The sequence below is a fragment of the Convolutriloba macropyga genome, chromosome 8, assembly GCF_964194025.1.
Source record: "Convolutriloba macropyga chromosome 8, txConMacr16.3, whole genome shotgun sequence".
Taxonomy (NCBI): Eukaryota; Metazoa; Xenacoelomorpha; order Acoela; family Convolutidae; genus Convolutriloba; species Convolutriloba macropyga.
In genome coordinates, this window is record NC_134475.1 from 25,610,475 (window position 1) to 25,633,105 (window position 22,631).

Below are 22,631 nucleotides of genomic sequence, written 5' to 3' on the forward strand. Positions count from 1 at the left end.
CTTCAATGATAACATTGCATGTTGGTGTTGATCGTTCTGAATCCAGTCGTCGGCTGCTTGGGCGAGAAGGAATTGTGACGTCATCGCGAAATCTTGTTGAGGACTGGCTTAATAGACCATCATCGTCCAATGTGTCAACTTCCAGTTCGGATTGCTGCAGTCTGGATGTTAAGGATTTCTGTCTGTCGAGAATCGAAGTTGCTGTACTCTGGTGAGGCTTCGCCCTCAACACTGCTTCTGTCTTCTTGTCCAATTCTGTTTGCAGCGTTTTGGCTCTTCTTATCAGTAGATTTAATGATCGGAAGCTCTTTCTATCGTCTATTGCCTTCTGCAACAAATCAAGCTGGCTTTTCAAAGAACTTTCCGTTGATTTAAACATGTTCACTGCAAACTGACACTCGTCGTTGTTCCTTTGCGACATCTTTGATCTCTGTTGTTGTTGTTGTTATGCTTGTCTTTCAGGTTAAAACGAAAACGGCTAAAAACTGGAGCGACGAACTTTTGATGTCAAAACCTAATTTGGCTAATCAGCCAAAAATTTCCTATAAAAGTTCAGCGACGCAAATATTTTCAAAAACAAGAATCCTAAGGTTGTGGTGGTGCTAATAATAGTAGATTTTATTTGCTAAAAAAAGAAAAAAAAACTCGTTCGAACGTTTTTTGTCTTTTTTTTGCAGGACCAAATAACTGCTACGAATAGATTTTCTTTTTTGTTTTCAAATAGTTTTTTTTTCTTCGGACAATGACTGTAATGGTTAGTTTGTGCTTTCTCCCTGAATGTAAGCAAAAACAATTAGATCTACTGTTTCACTTTTACGAGAGGCCCAAAAGGAGTTCGCTGAAAAAAATATCTAATTTTTTTTTCTTTTTTTTTTTTTGCGGAGCGACTAGGCAACGAGGGTTACAAGAAAAAACGTTGGTTGTTGAGTTGTCTCTGTGTTGATTTAGGAAAACCCACTAAAGACTTTACTGTGTAGAACTGCTTGAGGTTCTTGAGAGATGTTTTGCTCTTCTTGAAATAATTGAAATCTTCTAAATGGGGTGACTACTGATACCAAAAAGAAAAGGCTTCTCATTTCACAATGGTGACTTCTGAAACCAGTAAAAATTATCGATTTCTTCTCGGTAACTACTGGAACCGTGCAAAATTTGTTCTTCTGATTGGTGACTACTGAGACCAGCAGGGGAATAGGGACTTCTTCTCGATGACGTTTGTGACCGCGGACAAGGAAAAAATTAAACGGTTCTTAAAGTTAACTGGGGAAAACTTTTTGCTTTTTTTCTACTGAAGGCTATATTTTATATATATCGTTTTGCAAATCTTTCAAAAAAATCAAAGCTTTGTTCTAGTTGGGAAGTTGTTTTATGTGTTTTGCTTTCTTTATCGGAGGTGTTCTTGGGATTTTGTAATAAGTGTTTTCTATTTTTAAAGAAACCTGTTTCGAACTTTTTTCTGTAACTCTTATTGATTCCAGACTCCGGATAAAATATATTCGAAAAGAAAAATTTTGAGACAATTTCAAAATCTTACTCAAAAAATGAGTTAGACTGTTTGATTCACAATTCAGGTTTTTTTTTGTGCAGTCCGAAAAAATCGAAACCGTTTTTCTTTACTTTTTTCGAAAGGCCTTTTTAACTTCTCTTTTTTTCTGAGGCTGACTCATATATCTACTAAAAATCAATTTTCGGCAATTGCACGGTAAGTCAAAGGACTAGTTTGACAACTTGGTTTGCTTTCAAGGCGATGTGTAGTCAGAAAAATAAACTTTTTTTCTGAATTTTTTTTTCTGATTTCAAAAAAATTTTCTTGGCAATTCGCGTTATTGAGATCACAATTCGATGTATTGACCTAAATAGCTTTCTCTCCAGTGTAAAATTAACTCACAGGGCTAGCATGAGAGTTCAAACTGCAAATAGACAGGATATAAGGTCAGGAAATCAAGGAGTTTTTTTTTTTTTTCTGGCTTCAAAATTCTTGATCTTTCTTGTTTTTGAGATCCCAGTGTACTGTATCGACTAAAACAACTTTCTGGCTACTGCAAAATTAATTCAAATAGATAGTTGAAGAGCGTGTTTTGTGATTTAATAGGGTATGGGGGTCGGAAATTGAAATGGGTTTTTTTGATTTTTTTTTTGATTTCAGAAAAAAATTTCTGACATTATTCGTGTTTGATGACTCATAATACTAAATCGACCAAAATAGCTTTCTGGCTACTGCAAAACTAAATCACAAAGATAGTTTAATGGTTTATTTTGTGAATCAATAAGATATGGGGTCAGAAAATCAAAATGGGTTTTTTGATTTTTCTGATTTCAGAAAAAACTTTCTGACAATTCTCGTTTTTGATGACTCAGTATACTATATCGACCAAAATAGCTTTCTGGCTACTGCAAAACTAACACACAAAAATAGTTTAAGAGTTTATTTTGTGAATCAATGAGATATGGGGTCAGAAAATCAAAATGGGTTTTTTGATTTTTCCGATTTCAGAAAAAACTTTCTGACAATTCTCGTTTTTGATGACTCAGTATACTATATCGACCAAAATAGCTTTCTGGCTACTGCAAAACTAACTCAAAAAGATAGTTTAAGAGCTTATTTTCTGAATCAATAAGATATGGGGTCAGAAGATCAAAATGGGTTTTTTGATTTTTCTGATTTCAGAAAAAATTTTCTGAAAATTCTCGTTTTTGATGACTCAGTATACTATATCGACCAAAATAGCTTTCTGGCTACTGCAAAACTAACTCAAAAAGATAGTTTAAGAGTTTATTTTGTGAATCAATAAGATATGGGGCGAGAAAATCAAAATGGGTTTTTTTTATTTTTCTGATTTCAGAAAAAATTTTCTGACTATTCTCGTTTTTGATGACTCAGTATACTATATCGACCAAAATAGCTTTCTGGCTACTGCAAAACTAACTCAAAAAGATAGTTTAAGAGTTTATTTTGTGAATCAATAAGATATGGGGCCAGAAAATCAAAATGGGTTTTTTTTATTTTTCTGATTTCAGAAAAAATTTTCTGACAATTCTCGTTTTTGATGACTCAGTATACAATATCGACCAAAATAGCTTTCTGGCTACTGCAAAACTAACTCAAAAAGATAGTTTAAGAGTTTATTTTGTGAATCAATAAGATATGGGGCCAGAAAATCAAAATGGGTTTTTTGATTTTTCTGATTTCAGAAAAAATTTCCTAACATTTCTTGTTTCTAAGACTTCAGTATGACATATCGACTAGAATGGCCTTCTCGCTATTTGAAAACTAGCTCAAAAAATATATTTCGAAGGCTTTTTTGGTATTTCCTTAGAATATGCAATCAGAAAATCAAAATGGATTTTTTGATTTTTCTGATTTTGCGACCGTTTTTCTGACTTTTGGCCTTTTTCTCACCAAATTTTTCTTTCAAAGTAGTTAAATTGCTTTTACTTGCTGTTAGAAAAATAAAGCTAGTCAAAGTTTATCAATCGAGGTGTTATAGTAGCAGAAAACAGGTTTTTGGGGGACAAATTTCAATTTTTTGGTGGCTTTTTGTCGAAAAAATTAGAGATTTTTGGCTCGATCTAACCGGGGAACAGGACATCAGAGGTGGCGTCTGAGACCTCGGGCGGACTTCTGCTGGTGACGTCTGAAACCAGTAAAAAAACTAGAACCTCTTGTAGGGGTGACGTCTGAAACCCAACTTCCAAAAAAAATTGTTCTTGGTGACATCTGATTCCAGTAAAAAATCCATGCAGGAGATCGTTGTCTGCTCTTGTCACAACCAAGTAATCGTTAGCGTCTGTAATTGTAACATCAGAAGGTTGAATGTCGGTTAGTTACCATTAATATGTAGTGAAAACATATTTCTAGCATTGAAAGAGTCAAATTCAGATGTTTTGTTTCCATGTTTTTTGGTAACTGACAGTTAGCAATGTGGGACATAAAGTCAAGTTTTTTGCGGCAAATCATCTTAACTTCCGTATTTAGCCATCTTGAAGTTGCATCCGCAACAATCTCATTTACTGGTCCTCGACCAAAACAGAGGGAAGTTTAACAATCTGACTCAAGTTTCAGCAATTATAATTGTTTCTGAAGGAGCTATCCAATCAGCAACAATTTGTATTTAGTTTGTACTCTAATAGGCTAGTCGTGGAGTTTATTCCATGAGCAGCAGTTGATGAAGACAAAGGCAAATAAAGGCAGCAATGTTAATACTCTCCTTGCCAAGAGAAAAACTGAAGAAGTGAAAAGTATAATATTTCTGTTGAGTTTATCCACTTACTGTTGATACATTGAAAGTTTTCTGTTTAGTCATAGTCACGAGACCAAAAGTGAAAAAAGAGGACTGAACACTACAACACAATACAAGTAAAACAATAAAAACAGACAACTGGTTTCTTTTCTAATACTCGGAACAAATATTGCAAAATTAAACCAACATATATAAAAAAATATCCGGTGACTGTCTCGTTTTCTGATTGCTTGTCATCCGAAAAGCTTTATTGTATTTTGTTTTGACGAATATTCTTGTGCAAAATTTTCGTCTTTGAGTTGTCCTCTTTTGAAAAGCCTCTTCAGCTGTAATTCACCTGTTAAGTTGTTTTGTTTTTGGTATCTCAGCTCTTGAGTAAAAAGATCTATACCCGACTTAATATAAATTTTAAAAAACTTTTTCCTCGAGCAAGTCTTGTTCTCATTCATTTGCCTTCGATTTGTTTCCCGAGAAAACTGAGCTCGTACACGTAAAATAATTATGTATTGTGTGATCTGTAGTGAGTTCAGTCCAACTTGATTTTCTAGAAACCAGCTTAACTAAAAAGCGTAAAATTCAAATGTTATTCAACTGTAAAAAAATTATAGTTTTATAGGGTTCCAAAAGCTAAATGCAAAAAGGGATATCTGGAAAAATTTAAAACCGCTGAACCGAATTGCAAAATGGAAGTTTTCCACGCCATTAGCGGGGCAGCGGCAGTTACCAAAACACACCGAAATTAAAAAAGAACCCAGACGTTAAAAAGGGCTAATGTTCATTTATATTAAACGATTAATATGCAGAGTGACATACGCAATTTTGTATTTAAGTGTCACTGACAATTGTTCTCACAAAAGACAGTCTAAAATTACTTTTGGTCAAAAATCTGCGGCAGATCTAGAGTGTGAATAGTTGAAACTTCCATAAACCAAGGTAATATATTGTCATTGGAATCTTCAAATTTGAACCAAACTGGATTGTTTGCTCGGTTTCTTGTTAGGATGCGACGATTTCTGAAGAAATGGACTAGACACAGACAATATTGGTACAATTATGTTGAGCTCATGGGAAAGCAGATTTCCTATATGAAAAGGTGTGATGGTTTCAATGAAACATCAAGAAACTTAGAAGTTTTATTAAAGTTTCAAAGAACGAAAGAAGAACTTACCTGACGAACTTTATTGCTGTGTCGATAAGTAATGGCTACAAAACTAAACTCAATTCTAATTTTGTTTTGGCGCTATCATTATCTTATTGACCTATCAATCATATGTCAGAAGTAAATTCTCCCACCAACAGAAACCTGATTCTAACATCCACCGACCTCCAACTAATGAACTCGATTGTACCCAAGCCATATATGATTCTCATGAAATGTTGATTAAAATAGAATATCACCTCCGGGATTCGGAGTTAAGATCTATTCACATGCCAATCATGTAAAATATTTTTAGGTAATCTAAATTTTCTATGTATATTTTCGCATAGATAACCACTATAAATACACGCTAATTTTTGTATATTTTCAGTTCAAAATTTAATTTAAAATTCAACTTATTGAATTCTTTGACCCGTGTTATCGACCACGACAATGGTGTCCAGACCAGCTACAGACAGACAAATTTTGGATCTACAGAATGCAGAATCAGCTACTGCGTGGATTATGTCTTTTGTGGCGAAATGTCGCGCAGAGAAGAAAGAGGACAAGGTCAACACCGATGGTACTGTACAGGACCTACAGGTAACCAATCTCTTTCTTAGTATGTGCGGGCAAGATGCAATTATTAAACTTAGGAGCTTAATGAGTCCTAGGAATTTGATAGACACTCCGTATAAAGACATCAGATTGGCGATTCAAAACTATATTTCTCCTAAAGAGAGAGTAGTAACGGCAAAAAGGGCTAAATTTCTGTCCGTTATACAAGGTGTAGGGGAGTCAGACGACGACTTCCTAGCACGTCTTAGAGAGGAAGCACGCTATTGTGACTTCGAAAAATTGAAAACAGCGGCCAACCCCGAAGAGGAGTTGGTAAAAATAAAGTTTATCTCAGGTTTGAGGGACCCTGAAGCAAAACTTAGACTACTAGACGGTATTAAAGCAAAACCAGCAATGTCGGTTACTGAAATGACCGAGAGTTTACAGTTCAGAAGTCAAGCAATGGCTTTTGCAAGTTCTTCATCAGGTAATAAGCCCTTTACGGTGAACGAAGAAGTTGGGTTCAACTTCAAAAAGACCTTTCGAAAACCAAATGAAAAAATTACGGCTAATAGAAACAGCAACATGTGCACTAGGTGTGGAGGTAAGCCACACTCTAGTAGACCTTGTCCAGCGCTAAGTAAGAAATGCAACACCTGTGAAAAGGTGGGACACTTCTCAAAAATGTGTAGAAGCAAACCCCAACCAAATTCAAGTAAGTACAATAAACAGAATAACTTTTGCGAAGAAGAAAATGTTTCTTCAGAGCAAGCATCTCCAGCATCGGAGATGGGAATGTTTTATACTAAAGAACAAATCTTTAGCATGTCTGTGACATGGGAATACATCTCAATAAATAACTGCAAAGTAAAAATGCAGGTAGACACAGGTGCAGATAGCACAGTGATATCATCAAAAACATGGACTGAGCTTGGTAAACCTCAGTTGGATGGTAAGATAAGACATCTTGAAGCTTATGATGGTCATCAATTAACGCTTCTGGGATCACTTACTTGTGACGTTGAGTGGAACGGAAGTAGGCTCACTCAAAAACAACTTGCAGTTGTGCAGTCTAATAAAGAATTTGGACTACTTGGTAGAGACCTTCTACCCAAGCACGGCGTGAACAACATAACAGCCGAGCACCTACCTGCTGTGAAGGGTTACAAAGCTCATGTGAAGTTGATACCAGGAACACAGCCAATGTTCTGCAAAGCCAGAAAATTACCTCTACCTCTTCAAGACAAGGTCACAGAGAAGCTGGAACAAATGGTCAGACAAGGCATCCTTGAACCGGTACAGCCAGGAGGAGTCCCTAATGCATCTCCAGTGGTGTGGCAGAGAAAGAAGAGTGGAGAACTGAGACTTTGCGTGGACTTGAAAGTGCACATCAATGGAAAGGTCATGGATGAGGACTACCCAATACCAGACATGGAGACGATCTTCCATAACCTACATGGGGCCTCATACTTTGGCAAAATTGACCTCTCAGATGCCTACTATCAAATTGAACTTGACGAAGAAGCAAAAGATATATGCACAATCAACACATCTCAGGGACTGTTCAAGATGTGCCGACTACCTCAGGGATTGAAAAACTCTTCTTCAATCTTCCAGAATTGCATAGAATCAACACTCAAAGGAATCAAAGGTGTTGTGATCTTTCAAGACGATGTATTGGTGTATGGAACTACCATGGAGCAGTTCGACAAGAGAATGCTTGCAGTCAAGAGTCGACTACGTAAGAAACACTTTACTATTAATGAGAAAAAATCTAACTCAAAACCAGTCGATAGCGTTAGCTTTTTGGGATACTCCATTTCAAAGGAGTGAATAGCACCAGATCCCAAACATGTTGAAAAAATAAAAAATGCAAAAGCACCAACTAACAATAAACAACTCGAATCGTTTGTTGGGCTAGCTAATTTTTACGGAAGAATGATTCCTGATTTTGCAACAAAAATGCTACCCTTAAATAACATGAGAAATAGCGATTTCTCATGGGGCAAAATGCAACAAAAAGCCTTTGAAGACATAAAAAATGAATTATGTGCTAACCCACTAGTACAGCCACATAGTCTACAAAAAGAAGCAACAGTTACTAATGACGCCTCTGAAAAAGCCATTGGCGGGGTTCTTTCGCAAGAAGGACATCCAGTCATATATGTATCGAGAAAATTGACTCCAGCGGAGCAAAACTACTCGAACATAGAGCGGGAAGCACTGGCAATTGTCTTTGTGGTCACAAGGTTGAAGCAATTCCTTCTTGGAAGACGATTTACCCTACAGACTGACCACAAACCACTCAAATATCTCTTTGCACCAGACAAGGAGATCCCGAAGACAGCATCAGCGAGAATCACAAGATGGGCAATAGCTCTAATGGGCTTCGACTATGAGTTGAAGTACACACCAGGGGAGCAGATACCCCATGCAGATGCTTTGAGCAGAATGGATTTTGACGAAGACGAATCTGACAACGATCGAGTGTGCTTCGCAATCGATAACATCTACTTCGCTCAGAGTGATTTGGTGACCCAAGCAGAAATCAAAACTGAACTTGGAACAAACAGACTCTTCCAGGACATAATGAAACGAATCAAATGCGGCAATTGGAAACAATGTTCAGAAGCGGAAAAAGGATTCGAGCAACAGAAAGATGCACTTAATTTACATAATGGAATCATCTTCAGAGGTGTTGTTCCTTTCATTCCAACCAAACTACGACACTTGGTTTTGGCAAAAGCACATGAGACACATCCCGGAAAGAATGCAACTGAGGCATCAGTCAGAATGATAGCTTGGTGGCCTGGCATTACCCAAGACGTTCAACACTTTGTTAGTAAATGTAAGAATTGTCAATTGAACAGGCCTAGCCTGGGAAAAACAGTCTCTACGTGGCCAGAAGCCGACGTTTGGGAACGGCTCCACATGGACTGGGGTTATGTTAAGGACCAAGGCAATATATTAGTAATTGTTGACGCGGGTTCTGGTTGGATAGAAGCCTTCCCCGCGGGAAATAGAACATCAGAAACAGTTAAAACATATCTTAGTCAAATCTTTGCAAGATTCGGAATACCCAAAACTTTAATTTCTGATAATGGTCCTGAATTTGTAAGTGGTGACCTTAAACAGTGGTGTGAATCACTGGGAATTAAGAAAATAGAATCACCCGTCTATCATCCAAGAGCTAATGGACTAGCTGAAAGAGCAGTTCAGACAGTGAAGCGGGCACTTCCAGCCTGGAGTCCCAACCTTAATGTGTCATTTGGAGCATTCCTGCAAAGGGCACTGATGACACATCGCAACACTTCAAAGACGAGGAGCAAAACTCCAGTTGAACTCTTGTTGGGACGCAGAGTGAGACTACCCGCAATAGTAGATTTCGACTTGTGCGAACCCATTCTATTCAAGGCCAACGAAAACACAAAGACAGTTCCTGCTACCTTCATCATCAGGAAGGGCTTGAACACATCTTTCATACAGCCTGAAAACTCAGCACGGACTATTCTAGTGAGCGACAACCAAATTGCGAGACTAGACGAGGACAATGTGAAAACTGAACCAGCAGTGGAGGAGACCATATCTCAATCAGAACTACAACTTCAGAACACAGATGTGGGACCTTCACATCAAGATGAAGCTTCTGCAGCCACATCATCTGCAGAGCACCAACAACCCGAAACCTCAGAGCCTTCACGAACATCAACCAGGAACAGAAAACAACCTGACAGATTTGGAGAACCTATACCCACAAACTTGCTTAAAAAAGGAGGGAGGATGTGATGGTTTCAATGAAACATCAAGAAACTTAGAAGTTTTATTAAAGTTTCAAAGAACGAAAGAAGAACTTACCTGACGAACTTTATTGCTGTGTCGATAAGTAATGGCTACAAAACTAAACTCAATTCTAATTTTGTTTTGGCGCTATCATTATCTTATTGACCTATCAATCATATGTCAGAAGTAAATTCTCCCACCAACAGAAACTTGATTCTAACATCCACCGACCTCCAACTAATGAACTCGATTGTACCCAAGCCATATATGATTCTCATGAAATGTTGATGAAAATAGAATATCACCTCCGGGATTCGGAGTTAAGATCTATTCACATGCCAATCATGTAAAATATTTTTAGGTAATCTAAATTTTCTCTGTATATTTTCGAATAGATAACCACTATAAATACAAGCTAATTTTTGTATATTTTCAGTTCAAAATTTAATTTAAAATTCAACTTATTGAATTCTTTGACCCGTGTTATCGACCACGACAAAAGGTAGATTACTATGCTTGTCTATATTCCTATGCTAGTTGAAATACGCAGAAATAGAAGATACTTCTGCACTTGCAAGGTCGAAAAACAGCTTCGCGTGTTTGCTGACACATTGAAAGTCCCTGTGCGCAGTTGTTTTTTTTTATTGCTGTTAAATAGGGGAACATTGAAGCGCTCCTACTAACAAAATGGATATTATCACGGGAACAAGGCTATTGTCATGATAATGAATATTGTCAAAAAGAGCGAGTAGTTGCTTAAGCTAGCTTGGCTGAAGCGACCAATGAACACATGGTCTTAGCATGTCAACCTCTGACGAAGAAACTATCCCCTCATCAGGTCAGATTGTAGGCTGAAGACCAGAACCTAAGTGTTTAGTGGAAAACATGATGCCAAATCTAGCAAATAGTGATCGCAAGGTCAGATGTGCAATGAGCATTGAGCAAAACGAAACCAGGAATCAGATGTTTGCCTTTAACGAAAAGTAAACTACAGCGACAGTCAGTTAAAAGCCTTTGCAAGAATGATAAATTGCGGACGAAATGGAGAGGAAGTGGATTTTTTTATTACCCACAGGCTTGCAGACGAATATCGACCCTTTTGAGCCAAAGGCAAAGTAATCAAGGGTCATTTAAGCGCTAAGTCTTTTAAACGTGCTTTTTAAACGTGCGTTGAAATAAAGTCGCCGAGTTGATGAGAGCTAAGCTCGAAATTGAATTCCTTTAAAATGTGGAACAACCTTATTGAAGTAAATTACCTCAAGAGTTCAAGACCGAGCTTCAAAACCCGGTGAGATTGTTCTTGATCACCCCCCCCCCCCTCCAACGTCGTACCGCCGCTAGCCCTTTAAAAAAAAGCAGTCGAGTACTGCAACAGAAATAGCCACAACGGGGAGGATACTTCAGAGAAAATTTTTGTCCTATAAATTTTTGTCCTAAAAATTCCTCGGCAAGTCATCAAAAAAGCAGTGGTCGACAACAACACGATCAAAAGTCTAGCTATCGCAAAAAAGAACCTTCGTTTCGGGAAAGCACTTCGTTTTTTTTTACGATTTGCAATCCCCCGTATGATATAAATACAGTTTCGAATATGGGAAAAATGAATTACAATCTAAGAAAAACTGTTGTGAACGATAGTGTTCGTCTGAAAATCCAGTCTCAAGATAATGCTAGCTCACGAGACATCATTGATGACTCTGACCCCATCAGTGATGCAAATACTGGTTTGACGCAAAACTTTCAAGACTTGAGTGTAAAAGAGCAATTCCACACAACACCAGGAACCATACTTTTCATCCCCGACACTGTCAACAAACTCTATAAGGTGCAAGTGTTAGAAAACTCGGGGCATGAAACCAAAATTAGATATAGTGGTTGGGGCTCAGAGCACGACACGTGGTTTAATGCGAAATCAGTTTGGGCCTATTCGAAGCACAAACATAACTTGAAGAATCGCAAAAAAATAACAAAAGAAATTTCAGATAAAATTGACCTACTCCTCGCGTCGTGTGAGCAGAACCAGCTTGATGATAATTTCTTTGAAAACGTTGAACAAACAATACTGAACGAGAACAAAAAGTTGCCCTCTTTACAGACAATAGTTAGTTCACATGTTCCAACATGCCGTTTCGTTCCGGTCAAATTTAGAACTAAGTGGTCACAACTGCTAACCAGCATCCTGGATGATTGTGCCACAACACCAGATGACGAACTAAATTGGCAGAAATTGTTTTCTGTTTCGAAGTGTATCCTGCGTGCGAGCAACCGAGGAGGTAAAAAGCATAAACGAAATCAGGATCAGCGGCTCTCCAATCGCATCGATCGATGGAATGCGGGTGAATATGCAAACCTTTGGACAGAAGCTTTGGCAATGAAACAAGCGAGGAAAAAATCCACAAACGGAATAGAAGAATTAGCCAGTAGAGCTAAAAGTCCATGTTTGCAAGGTCAATTTGGTCGCGCCGCAAAAATACTGTCATCTGAGGGACTTGCGCCTAATAACAGAGGTACTCTGAAAGCACTAGAAGAGCTACATCCCAAAGAAGTGCCTCCAACTTTGCTCCAACCAGACAATGTTGCTTCAAGTGCGTATCAATTTAGTGATAACATAGTTTTTGAACAATTGAAAACTTTCAGCAAGTACACTGCAGCTGGTCCTTCCAAGATGTATCCAGAGCATCTATTGCACGCAGTAGAGTGTACTGCTCCCGACCACTCTGAATCCGCCCTTAAAGCAATAACAAGGTTTGTAAATACAGGAAGCAGGGGTAATTTCCCTTCATTTGTTTCAAAAGCCCTCTGCAGCGCATCGCTCACCGCTCTATCCAAAAAGAAAGGAGGAGTACGTCCAATAGCTGTCAGTGAAATCCTGAGGCGCCTGATTGCTAAATGTTTGGTGAAAGAATCAAAATCAGAAGCAATTGAGTTGTTCGATTCCATTCAGCTAGGGGTTGGAGTCAGCGGAGGTGCGGAAGCAATTATCCACTCTGCAAAAATCACCTCAAGAAAAGATCCTCAACGCTGAATCTAATGAAGGAGTGCTTCAGATTGATTTCCGAAATGCCTTTAATTCGGTTAAGCGTTCACACTTATTGCAAGCAGCATGCGATTTCATACCAGGTATCGCAGCCTTCACATATTTTTGCTACTCTCAGCATATGCCACTACTGTACAATAACGCCAGTCTTCAAAGTGAATCGGGTGTTCAGCAAGGAGATCCCTAGGGTCCACTTCTCTTTTCGTTGACGTTATGGCCTGTTATAGAAAAAATAAGAGACGCGGTTCCAAATCTTACCCAGCACACTTGGTATTTGGACGATGGTTTTGTTGCAGGTTCAGAAGATCAAATCCGAACTACGCTCGATATCTTAGCTAATGAAGGTCCAAAAAAGGGTCTTTATTTGAGGAAAGACAAGTGCGAACTCTGGTCAATCGTAGATCTACCTTCAGTTGATCGAGAAGTTACAAGAAATATGGGCAATGGTTTTGAAGTACTGGGTGCCGCAGTCGGATCACCAGAATTTGTTTCTTCTTGCCTGCAGAAACGTGTTCAGAAGGTTGTGTCGCTCTTGGATAATTTGAGTTATCTGGATGATCCTCAATGCGCTCTCGGCATACTTCGTTATTGCCTAGGGACACCAAAGTTAGTCTACTCTATACGCACTAACACGCCGACAAGACATCTGATCGATGTTTTAAAAGTTTTTGATTCCAGCCAACGGGATGCGTTAGATCAAATATTAGGTGCTGTCACCTCTGACAATGCGTGGTTGCAGTCAACTTTGCCAATAAACAGTTCAGGCCTCGGAGTGCGACAATCGCAAGAGCAGTACAGAGCCGCATATGTGGGCTCAGTGATAGCATCTGATGACTTGGTTCAGAAAATTACAAACCAGCGCGCGTCAGACAGTAGAGTTTTTAAGGAACTCTATGCAAGCCTTGAACTTTTCAACTTAAATTCCTACACACAGAAGAAAATTCAAGAAGCTGTAGATACTGAAAAGTTTTGTTTTCAGAGCTGCTAAGAAATCAGTCGTCAAACAGGGAGAAGGCAAGACTGCAATCACTCTCGTTGCCTCATTCCGGCGCATGGCTTGCGGCACCTCCAGTTCCTGCCTTAGGTCTCCATATGTGTCCCAGTGAATTTCAAATTAGTGTCAAATACAGACTAGGTATTGCAGTTTATGAAGATGAAAGAAAATGCCCTTACTGCAGGTCTGGGACCCTTGACATTTTTGGTGACCACGCCGTCATCTGTCCCGGAAGAGGGGATGCAATTTCTCGGCATGACAGGATTCGTGACCGTTTTGCATCAGCTTGCTCAGCAGCTAATTTGTCCCCAGTCATAGAAAAACGGAACCTTATTGCAGGAAACGGTTCTCGCCCTGGCGACATATTTCTGCCTTCATGGAAATCAGGTCGTCCAGCTGCTCTAGACGTCACCGTAACTTCTCCACTGCAACCAAACATTATAAATCATGCGGCAGAGAAGTCTGGTTACGCGATTGAAGCAGCCGAAGAGCGAAAGTATGCACAACACGAAAATGATGGCTCTAAGCAAGGAATTTTGTTTGTTCCCCTTGCTGTTGAGTCATTGGGTGGTCTGTCAGTCACTCTCAAGAAAGCGTTAAAGCGCATAGCCCTGTTAGCTGACAGCAGGAATTATCAGTCGCAAGGACATGCTATCGCTTTTGATAGATTGGCTCAGTCGGTTTCCGTTGTGATTGTACGAGGATCGGCTACAATGTTGCTTGCACGAGTCCCGTAACCCCAATTTTTGCAAGATTTTTGGACAAATTCTATTTCCGCAAACATTGTGAACTCCAAGAAGAAAGGAGTCTTTTGAGAAGCGTCACCCAATGAGAGGGGACCTTCGTTTTTGTAAATATTGTCTCACCCAATGAGCGGGGAGAACATAAATAATTTTCAAGAGTTCATAGAAGATTGAAACGAGAAGAGTTCTGAAACTTAAGGAGAACAGGACTGATGTTATAGAATGCGATTGAGAAGAGTGAAGAATTCTTCAACAAAAAACACACTTATTTGAACCTTTAATGAGCAAAAACTTTTAATTCCGAATCAAAGTTTGATAACAAAGATTTGTATTAATTCATTAATTGACCCCTCGAAAAAAAAAGCTAAGTCTATCCATCCAATACTGCTGAAAAAGGAAACAACTCGTCACCAAAGGTTCCTTGCCTAACGAGAACAACTACTACACTTTTGAAGGTGGTGAACCAGCTGGAAACATTATTTATCAACACTTTCGGATTCGTGCAATTAGAAATGCTTTAGGTTCAGAAAGAACATAAATCTTACTAGAAGAAAAGGCAGAACGAACAGCTGCTCCAGAAATTTTCCTAAAAACTTAGAACCGATGATTTTATGTGTTCCCAGGAGTAACCGTACGTCTCGTGCATACGAAGTTGGTACCGAAGTTAGACACTAACAGTTGTTCGAACGCTATTATGCGGTTCGTACTTCAAAAAGGCAAAATCATAAAAATGATCAGTGAAATCATACCAGCCTTGTTGGATCAGACCGATAAATAAAAACATATTGCAGCAAGAAACAAGGAAGAGATTGAGAAGAATTGGGCTCGATCATTCGTCAGATAGAAGTTGATTTCTGCCGCGGCGCAGTGTTTGTTGTAACAGCGAACCGATCGCTTACGGAGGCTTCTTTTTCAAATACAATGGGTTTTGATAAGCATTTTTGATAATGCTTTTGTCTCGAACAATATCTTGCATGGTAAGAAAGATAGTTACTAGTTGTACTCACAATGCACTGAAGAGTTTTGCTATCACTGAAATTTTTTTTAACAAACACAAGCATACTGTAGTCTTAAATGGGACAGATTCCGAATAGAGTATTGAACCATTGGCAAAAAAGCAACTCGAGCAGAATACTCAGCAAGGCAAGAGTGAACTCATTTTTTGGTTCAAGACCACGACAGAGGGAAGTTTAGCCATCTGGCTCAAGTTTCAGAAATTCTCATTGTTTCTGAAGGAGCTATCCAATCAGCAACATTTTTTAATTTGTACTCTAAAAAAGGCTAGTCGTGGAGTTTATTCCATGAGCAGCAGTTGATGAACACGAAGGATAATAATGCCAGCGATGTTGGAACTCTCTTTGCCACGAGTGTGTGCGCGTGTGTGTGCTTGGCGTGTGTGTGTGTGGTGGTGAGTGGTGTGTGTGTGCGAAGGGCTAACTTGTAATTAACTTGTAAGTCGAATGGTTAACTTGTAAGAACTTGTAAGTCGTATGGTTAACTTGTAAGAACTTGTAATTCGAATGGTTAACTTGTAAGAACTTGCAAGTTTTTGGAAAAAAAAACTTGCAAGGCGGTGCGTCACCTTGTAACAACTTGCTTGAAACTTGCAAGTTCTTACAACTTAACCATTCGGCCTCGATCCGGGTTAACAAAGTTTTTGAGAAATTAAGTTTTGTTTGTTAGTAATAAAATAAATCGAAGTCAATCAAATTTTTGGTTATACTGTAGCTACTATCCAAGACGTTCATACCTTAATGTTTCGAGGGACTTGGTATAAAACTATTACGACTGACCGTGAGATCAATATAGCTAAACAAATACTCTTCGTGTTAATTATATAATAGTTGATTTTGAAGGCAACGTTTTCATCGGGTCTTTTTGAAGTTCCAATTCTGGCGTTTTTTAACGACAGCTTTTTTAACTGAGCCCTATAAGTGTCATCGATTGAGAAAACTGCAGTAAATTTGTGTTGGTGATATCTCACTCGCATCTAACGTGCATCTTAGTTTTTGACCAGTTTTCTCTTACCGTTTTTATAACTTCTTTCTTTCAAATCCTTCAAAATTAGCAGTTTATCAGAATCATGATAAATAGCGATTTGGTCTCGACAGTGGTCGCCTCACTATAGGCTTTTTAATTAGGAGTTTTTAATTACAAACATGCCTACAGAATTCTATCTAGTTCACAATCTGTTGCATCAAATTGTTTGTAAATAAACTGCCATTTTATATGACACTATTTATACGTAACTGTCCGGGGTAGACAAGTGTTTGTGCATTTGTATTATATAAATTTTTCCAGCACAGCAGTTGTACAAGAGTTATTCCAAAAAAATGAAAGCTACTGTCGTACAAACGTGTTTTTTTTTTGTATTTGAGGCATAAAATAACCGAAATCATGTCCGCACGAGTCATCTATTATACAATTGTATTATGCAAATATAAAAGTCAGAATTCCGTCACGCTTTCAATTCGCTTTTTATTTATTTACTTGTGTATATTTCCCCCGTTGCTTTTTCAGTTATTTCCTCCTGTCTTTAGCTTCGTGGTATGGTATGGTGGGGATGGAATATTAGGCGACAACTCGATTAGGCGAATGCAATTTTTGTTGACATAAGGCCAAAATTTTGAAGTTAGATTTTATGGATGTTAGGCGAACACCAATAAAAAGCTAAAAGAACTAGAATATCCACATAATGGCAGTTAAGTGTCCCTCACATTTGTCTTCATTGCAAAAATGCTTCACGAAAAACTGTCAAAACTTACTTTTTTGTTCAAACTTTTAAGCATGTTTATCCACTTAACTTATATCAAGTGCTCACTTTAAGGTTTTTAATTGGTATTCGCCTAATTTTCACGAAATCTAGTTAAAATTTTCGCCCAGCAAAAACCAAAAATTTGCGACTAATAGAGCGTTCGTCTTATATCCTTCGCCTGTGTGGTATTCCTATTCATATTTCTCAATTCAAATTCAGTTCAAGTCTGTGCGAGAATGCCTTCAAATCTCTCCCATAACTGAAGGAAAATGTGAAGGAAATTTCCCCGACTGGCTACAAATTTGTTCACATTTTGTTCACGTGTTTGCTGCACGAACAGGTATAAGATTAATCAATTCAGTTGATAACCGAGGTATACGCCTGTTATATTACTGGAGAGAGGAAATACTATTTCTGGGTCCACTAAGTTATTTTTCTTACAAGACTAAATTTGTCTATATATTTGTATATTGACGAATATTTAGTATAATTTCGGATTTTTGTACATTTTTCCTAATTTATATCAGACTTAATATTATAGTTAAACAATATATTACTAAGCCATTCTAGCTGCTACTGCTGCTATGACCTTCAATTTGTCATTTCTGAAGTCAATAATAGTTTTTCGTTTTGCGTTGTAACAACTTTCATCGCTTAAAGTTTTTCCAACTTCAAACTTCACGCTTTAGTTTAAAATCACATTGTGAAAAGTTTAAATTATCGTTTTTGTTCAGACCTATGTTGTAGTTCTTGAAATGATTCAGAAAAAATGCATGAAGAACTTCTGTTACGTTTGTTTTGAACTAACTTCGTCATAATTAGTTGTGCCTCTGTCATTCACGTTTAACTACTACAACGTTACCTATAACCGTAACAAGTATTGGCATCTTTTAATTATTATCAAGAGTGAACAGATACTGTAGAAATTATTTTTGTTCACCAAAAAGTTGAGTACTCGAACTGCAAATAGTAATTTCTAAAAGATAAAAATAATCAAATCTTGTACAAATTATTATTTACTCATTGTGTTATAAACAATCAAACTATCGCGGCCAATACTCTATAGCCGCAAAATTTTTTTGACGATATGCTTTGCATTTACTGCTGAAGACAATGTAAAATTATCTCTTTATTATGCTATGGAAAACTGTTTTTAACTTTATTCCTTTATTAGCACATGTGTACGTATCGGGGGCTGATATTAAAAACGTAGCAAAGTAAACTGCAAATGAATGCAAAACTGCATATTATTAGTTTAGTTAAACATAAGATGTTTTACTTCGCGCGCAATTTTTATGCAATTATGCATTAGCGTAAAATCGTTTTTTTTTTCGGTAAATCTGATTTTTAGCAGAGATAATCTTTAAGATTTTACACTTCTGATCTTGAGTTCTGCGGGCAATATTATTTTCGTGGAGTAAGAATGCAGACGCTTCATTTGAGATAACGCCTTCAACTTGTACAGCTGTCAAATTATCAATGAGTTACTTACAATCCTTCTTTCAAATCAGTGTTTCTTAACAATATCACGCACGTGACCTTTAGCCCGACTTTGGACGAACTTCGACCTTCATGTTCATAATCTTACCACCATTCTACTATACTGGACATTTAGCACTATAATTCCTTTCTGCTTATGCTAATGTAACCAACGCTGCTTAACTATGATTAAGCGTTCAATTCCTTAGTGTTGTTACTAATCTTAAGAACATCGAATTCTTTGTTCTCGAAGTCACAGCTGTTCAAACAGATTGCGCGCTTTATTTCAAAAAGTTTCTGCTTCGAAACTAAATTTTGAAACATTGTGTTGAGGACAATTTTCATTTACCTACCATTGAATGGTTATTAATGCTCTGACTTTCAACACCACATTTTGTCAAAGCATTTATATTTATTCAAATTTATAACTACCAATTTCCAAGTTTTCATCGGGTTTTCATACATTGTCTGTTCCTATAACTCAGAATATTTCATTGACTTACACATGCTATAAGCGTTTGGCAATAGATTTATTTTGCTATGTCTTATTCCTAGCACGTGCGTTATTATTAAAAACGTGAGTTCAAAGTATTCACTAATGCTGCTATCGGTCGATTGAAAAGGAAGAATTGTAGACAAATTGACTATTGAAGTCATCAATTAATTATTCATCTCATTTTAATTCTAACAGTACGTTCACTTTGCAGGTACAGAAAACATTATTACCTTGAAACAATACTTTAGATTTGAAAAAGAACTTGGGCTCGAATTGCGGGGGAATTCAACCTTGGCTAAATTGCAAAACAATATTGAATATTACTGCCATGCCTAATTATTTTTTTGTTTTTAATAACCGAAATTTAATTTTGGTGGTTTACTTTTGATTCTGAGTTCGTTATCAATAATTACATCTGATTTGAAACAAGAGGGTTAAAATGATACCCCACTCCTTCAAATGTTACCCCTCACTCTTAGCCAATTCTACCAAAGCCCAGAGGCGCAGTTACTGTGCAATAATTGCCAACTTATTTTCCAGTCTGTTCATATCCACAGGAATTTTGTTTATCAAAAAGAGCCATAGCATGGGAAGCGAAATATCGTTCATTGTCGGGATTTGCGGTGTTCTCACAACCTCATCTCTCATTATCAAATCGGTTACTCGGACAAAAAAATCGCCCAAAATAGTTTACGATGGAGTTAAAAAGTCAACTTCTGAAAGCCAAAGTATCCCGAAGAAATTCACAAACAAAGACGTTGCTTGCACATTACTTCTAGGCTTAATATTTTGCGGTGCTTACACCCATTTCTACTTTTACTCTTTAAATTACATAACAATGGGTGATGCGTTTACAGTATCCTTAGCCATACATTTTGTATGCAACATTATTTTAGAAAGCATTGCGCTCAAAGAGCTTCCGCACTTTTTAACCCTAATTTCAGGTCTTTTAGGGCTTATCGGGCTAGTTCTAATATGCCAGCCTGAAAATCTGTTAAACTTTCAGTTCGACGCAAACTATTCAACAGGAGTAATGTTCGGGGTTTTCTCCGGGGTTTCTGGGACTATTTACTATTGTGGGCTACAAAAGTATAAGAACGTACCTGGTTTAATATCACAGCTGAGCTATTTTGTCGGACCTATTTTGTACTGTAGTTATGACATGGGTGTGAACGAATTTCAGTTGTCAGTTTGTGGAGTTAGATTACGGATATTCGCTCTTTGTGGATGTTTCATGTATGTATTCGGGGGTATGGCTAGCGTCCAAGGATCACAGCTGTCGCTACCCTCAATAGCTACTCTGTTAAAACTGTTCACCATCATTCTTGGCTACATTTTGCAGATTATATTTCTGTCAGAGACACTTTCAATCTTCTCTACAATCGGTGCTTGCCTTATTTTCACCAGTATTCTGCTGCAGAGTTTTCTTCTCATCAAAATTCGCCAATAGCTTTGATTTTCTCCGGGTCTTTCCCATTTTAGCCCCTCTCCCCACCCTCCAACTTAAATGGTCATTTAACGTCAAACCCCTCCCCCCCCCCCACCCCCAGCGATTTCCGTGAATGGAGGTGCGGGGGCTACATTGGGAAAGACCCGTTTTCGTCCTGAATTTCTATAACGGGACAGGCCTGTTTTGTCTTGTTATAATTAGTCTTTGTTTTGTTGAATTCAGAGTTTTATTTTTCAGCCACTCTTTGTTTCTCACAACACAATGTTTTCGTTTTCTCACTGAGAAAAAAATGAGGTTTGCTAATCTGTTACCAGTGTCAAAAAGCACATAGAACATAGAGATAAATAGAACATAAATTGCCCTATCACGGAGCAAATGAAATTTGTCATCAGCGAAACAGGGATAGGAGAACCAGAATGACCTCAAAGAAGGCAGGATTCAAGAAACTATGACTTTACTGGAAACCAAGTAGTGTCAGAGTAGTTATAAGTGTTCGAAAGGAATCAAGTGTTTGATCATATTCAATTATGGTCTTTTTGGGGCCACTCATCAATGAAAACATTAGTCGAGCAGGGTAATTGACAGTAAAAAGAGTGAAATTTTGCTTATTTTACATAAAAATATCCCGAATATTTTGAACTGAAATCACCGTTTTTTCTGTAGCTAATTGACGACAAAAATTCAAAAATTGCGACCGAATTTTAAATTCATTGACTCAATGTAATTCAAACTCTTTAAATTAAAAAAAAAACCAATGGAGGACCAGTTTTAGCTCTAATCTGCAATCTCAATCGAAGCCTTATCTATTTGACGAAGTATACATAAAAGACCCACGTAGTTTGTATGCATGCGTACTGTGAAAACGAACAGTAAAAAGACCAAAAGTGTGATGAAATTCGAAAACTTTGACCCTCACTTGAGCTCGAGAGAATAAAATTCTTATAGTAATCAAATCAGGTTTTTGCGTGTTTTTGAAAAATCCAATTTTTCCGTCTGCCTGCATCAGTAATGTCGGTCGAGCAAAGTTTGTTGAACAACAACAAGGTAAGTACGGATGGTATGAAGTTCCTAACCCCCCTTTCATTTCGGGTGGGAACAATAGAAGAAATTTCATTTAACATTTACCAGGTTATTTGGTACCTTCGTAAAAGAGCTCTTGCCTCTAAAAGCTCGACTGGCTTCGAAGGACCTTCTAAGGAGAGTACAGACACAATAAAAAACGTCCTATAAAAATTTGCAGACAAGAGGTTTTTTTACATCGAGTTGCTTACTTAAAAGAAAACTTTAAAAAATATTTCTTTGAAATTTATGATATTTGAATGGTCGATGTTACAAACAATAAAAATGTCGACTTTGTTTAATATCGATGGTCAGAGGTTGTCAAATTCTCATTTTGAATGGTCAAAATGCACTTAATAAAGAAATAATATTGAAATAGTTTGTTTTAAAAATAGTAGACTGTTTTTTGTTCTTTGGTTTTCTAGGTTTTTATCATATCTTCTGATAACTTCTGTGCGCTTTTTAATTCCCACTTGAAGTCGAACTGATTTGTGAAGTAATGTTTGTTTATTTTAGATGTCTAATTTGTTAATGTAAAAAAAGACCTCATATAATGTGGCGGCTGAGCTTACTATCTCAAAAATCAAATTGAATAGCGCTTCAAGGTCATTCCAAGCAGTCCAATTTAGAATAGAATGACAAGCGAAATTTCTATCGAAGCCATGCGGATTTGTTCAACTTATTCAACATTCATATTTAGTAAATATTGTTGGTACTCAATCGTCATACATGAAATGAAATTGAAACTCAAGCTCTAACTACGCTATTATTGCCACGTTTACAAGTAATCATAATCACACAAATTTAGCTCAAACGGACCAAGAAATAGCCAACTTGGTATGCCAGATTCGATGAATTTTTTGATTTTCATACCAACTCAGAGAGTGCGGGGAGCCCTATAAGGTAT

The 22,631-nt window shown here is 37.5% G+C and overlaps 3 protein-coding genes across 5 annotated transcripts in view; all 3 read left to right on the forward strand.

The window, feature by feature from the left end:
- LOC142344630 (NADH dehydrogenase [ubiquinone] 1 beta subcomplex subunit 9-like) overlaps positions 1 to 22,631 on the forward strand; it is a 412,587-nt gene that overhangs the window by 39,912 nt on the left and 350,044 nt on the right. The gene's annotated exons all lie outside the window — the stretch shown is intronic.
- The window catches only part of LOC142344629 (serine/threonine-protein phosphatase 2A 55 kDa regulatory subunit B delta isoform-like), a 136,508-nt gene that overhangs the window by 39,912 nt on the left and 73,965 nt on the right, over positions 1 to 22,631 (forward strand). The window lies entirely within an intron of this gene.
- LOC142344626 (uncharacterized) lies at positions 17,471 to 20,901 on the forward strand. The gene has a single exon (XM_075396434.1). The coding sequence runs from the start codon at positions 19,655 to 19,657 to the stop codon at positions 20,663 to 20,665; it is 1,011 nt and encodes a 336-aa protein (XP_075252549.1). The 5' UTR covers positions 17,471 to 19,654; the 3' UTR covers positions 20,666 to 20,901.

What these genes read in the sequence shown, in the direction of transcription:
- LOC142344626 (XM_075396434.1), top strand. Translation starts at nt 19,655, where the DNA reads ATGATACCCCACTCCTTCAAATGTTACCCCTCACTCTTAGCCAATTCT.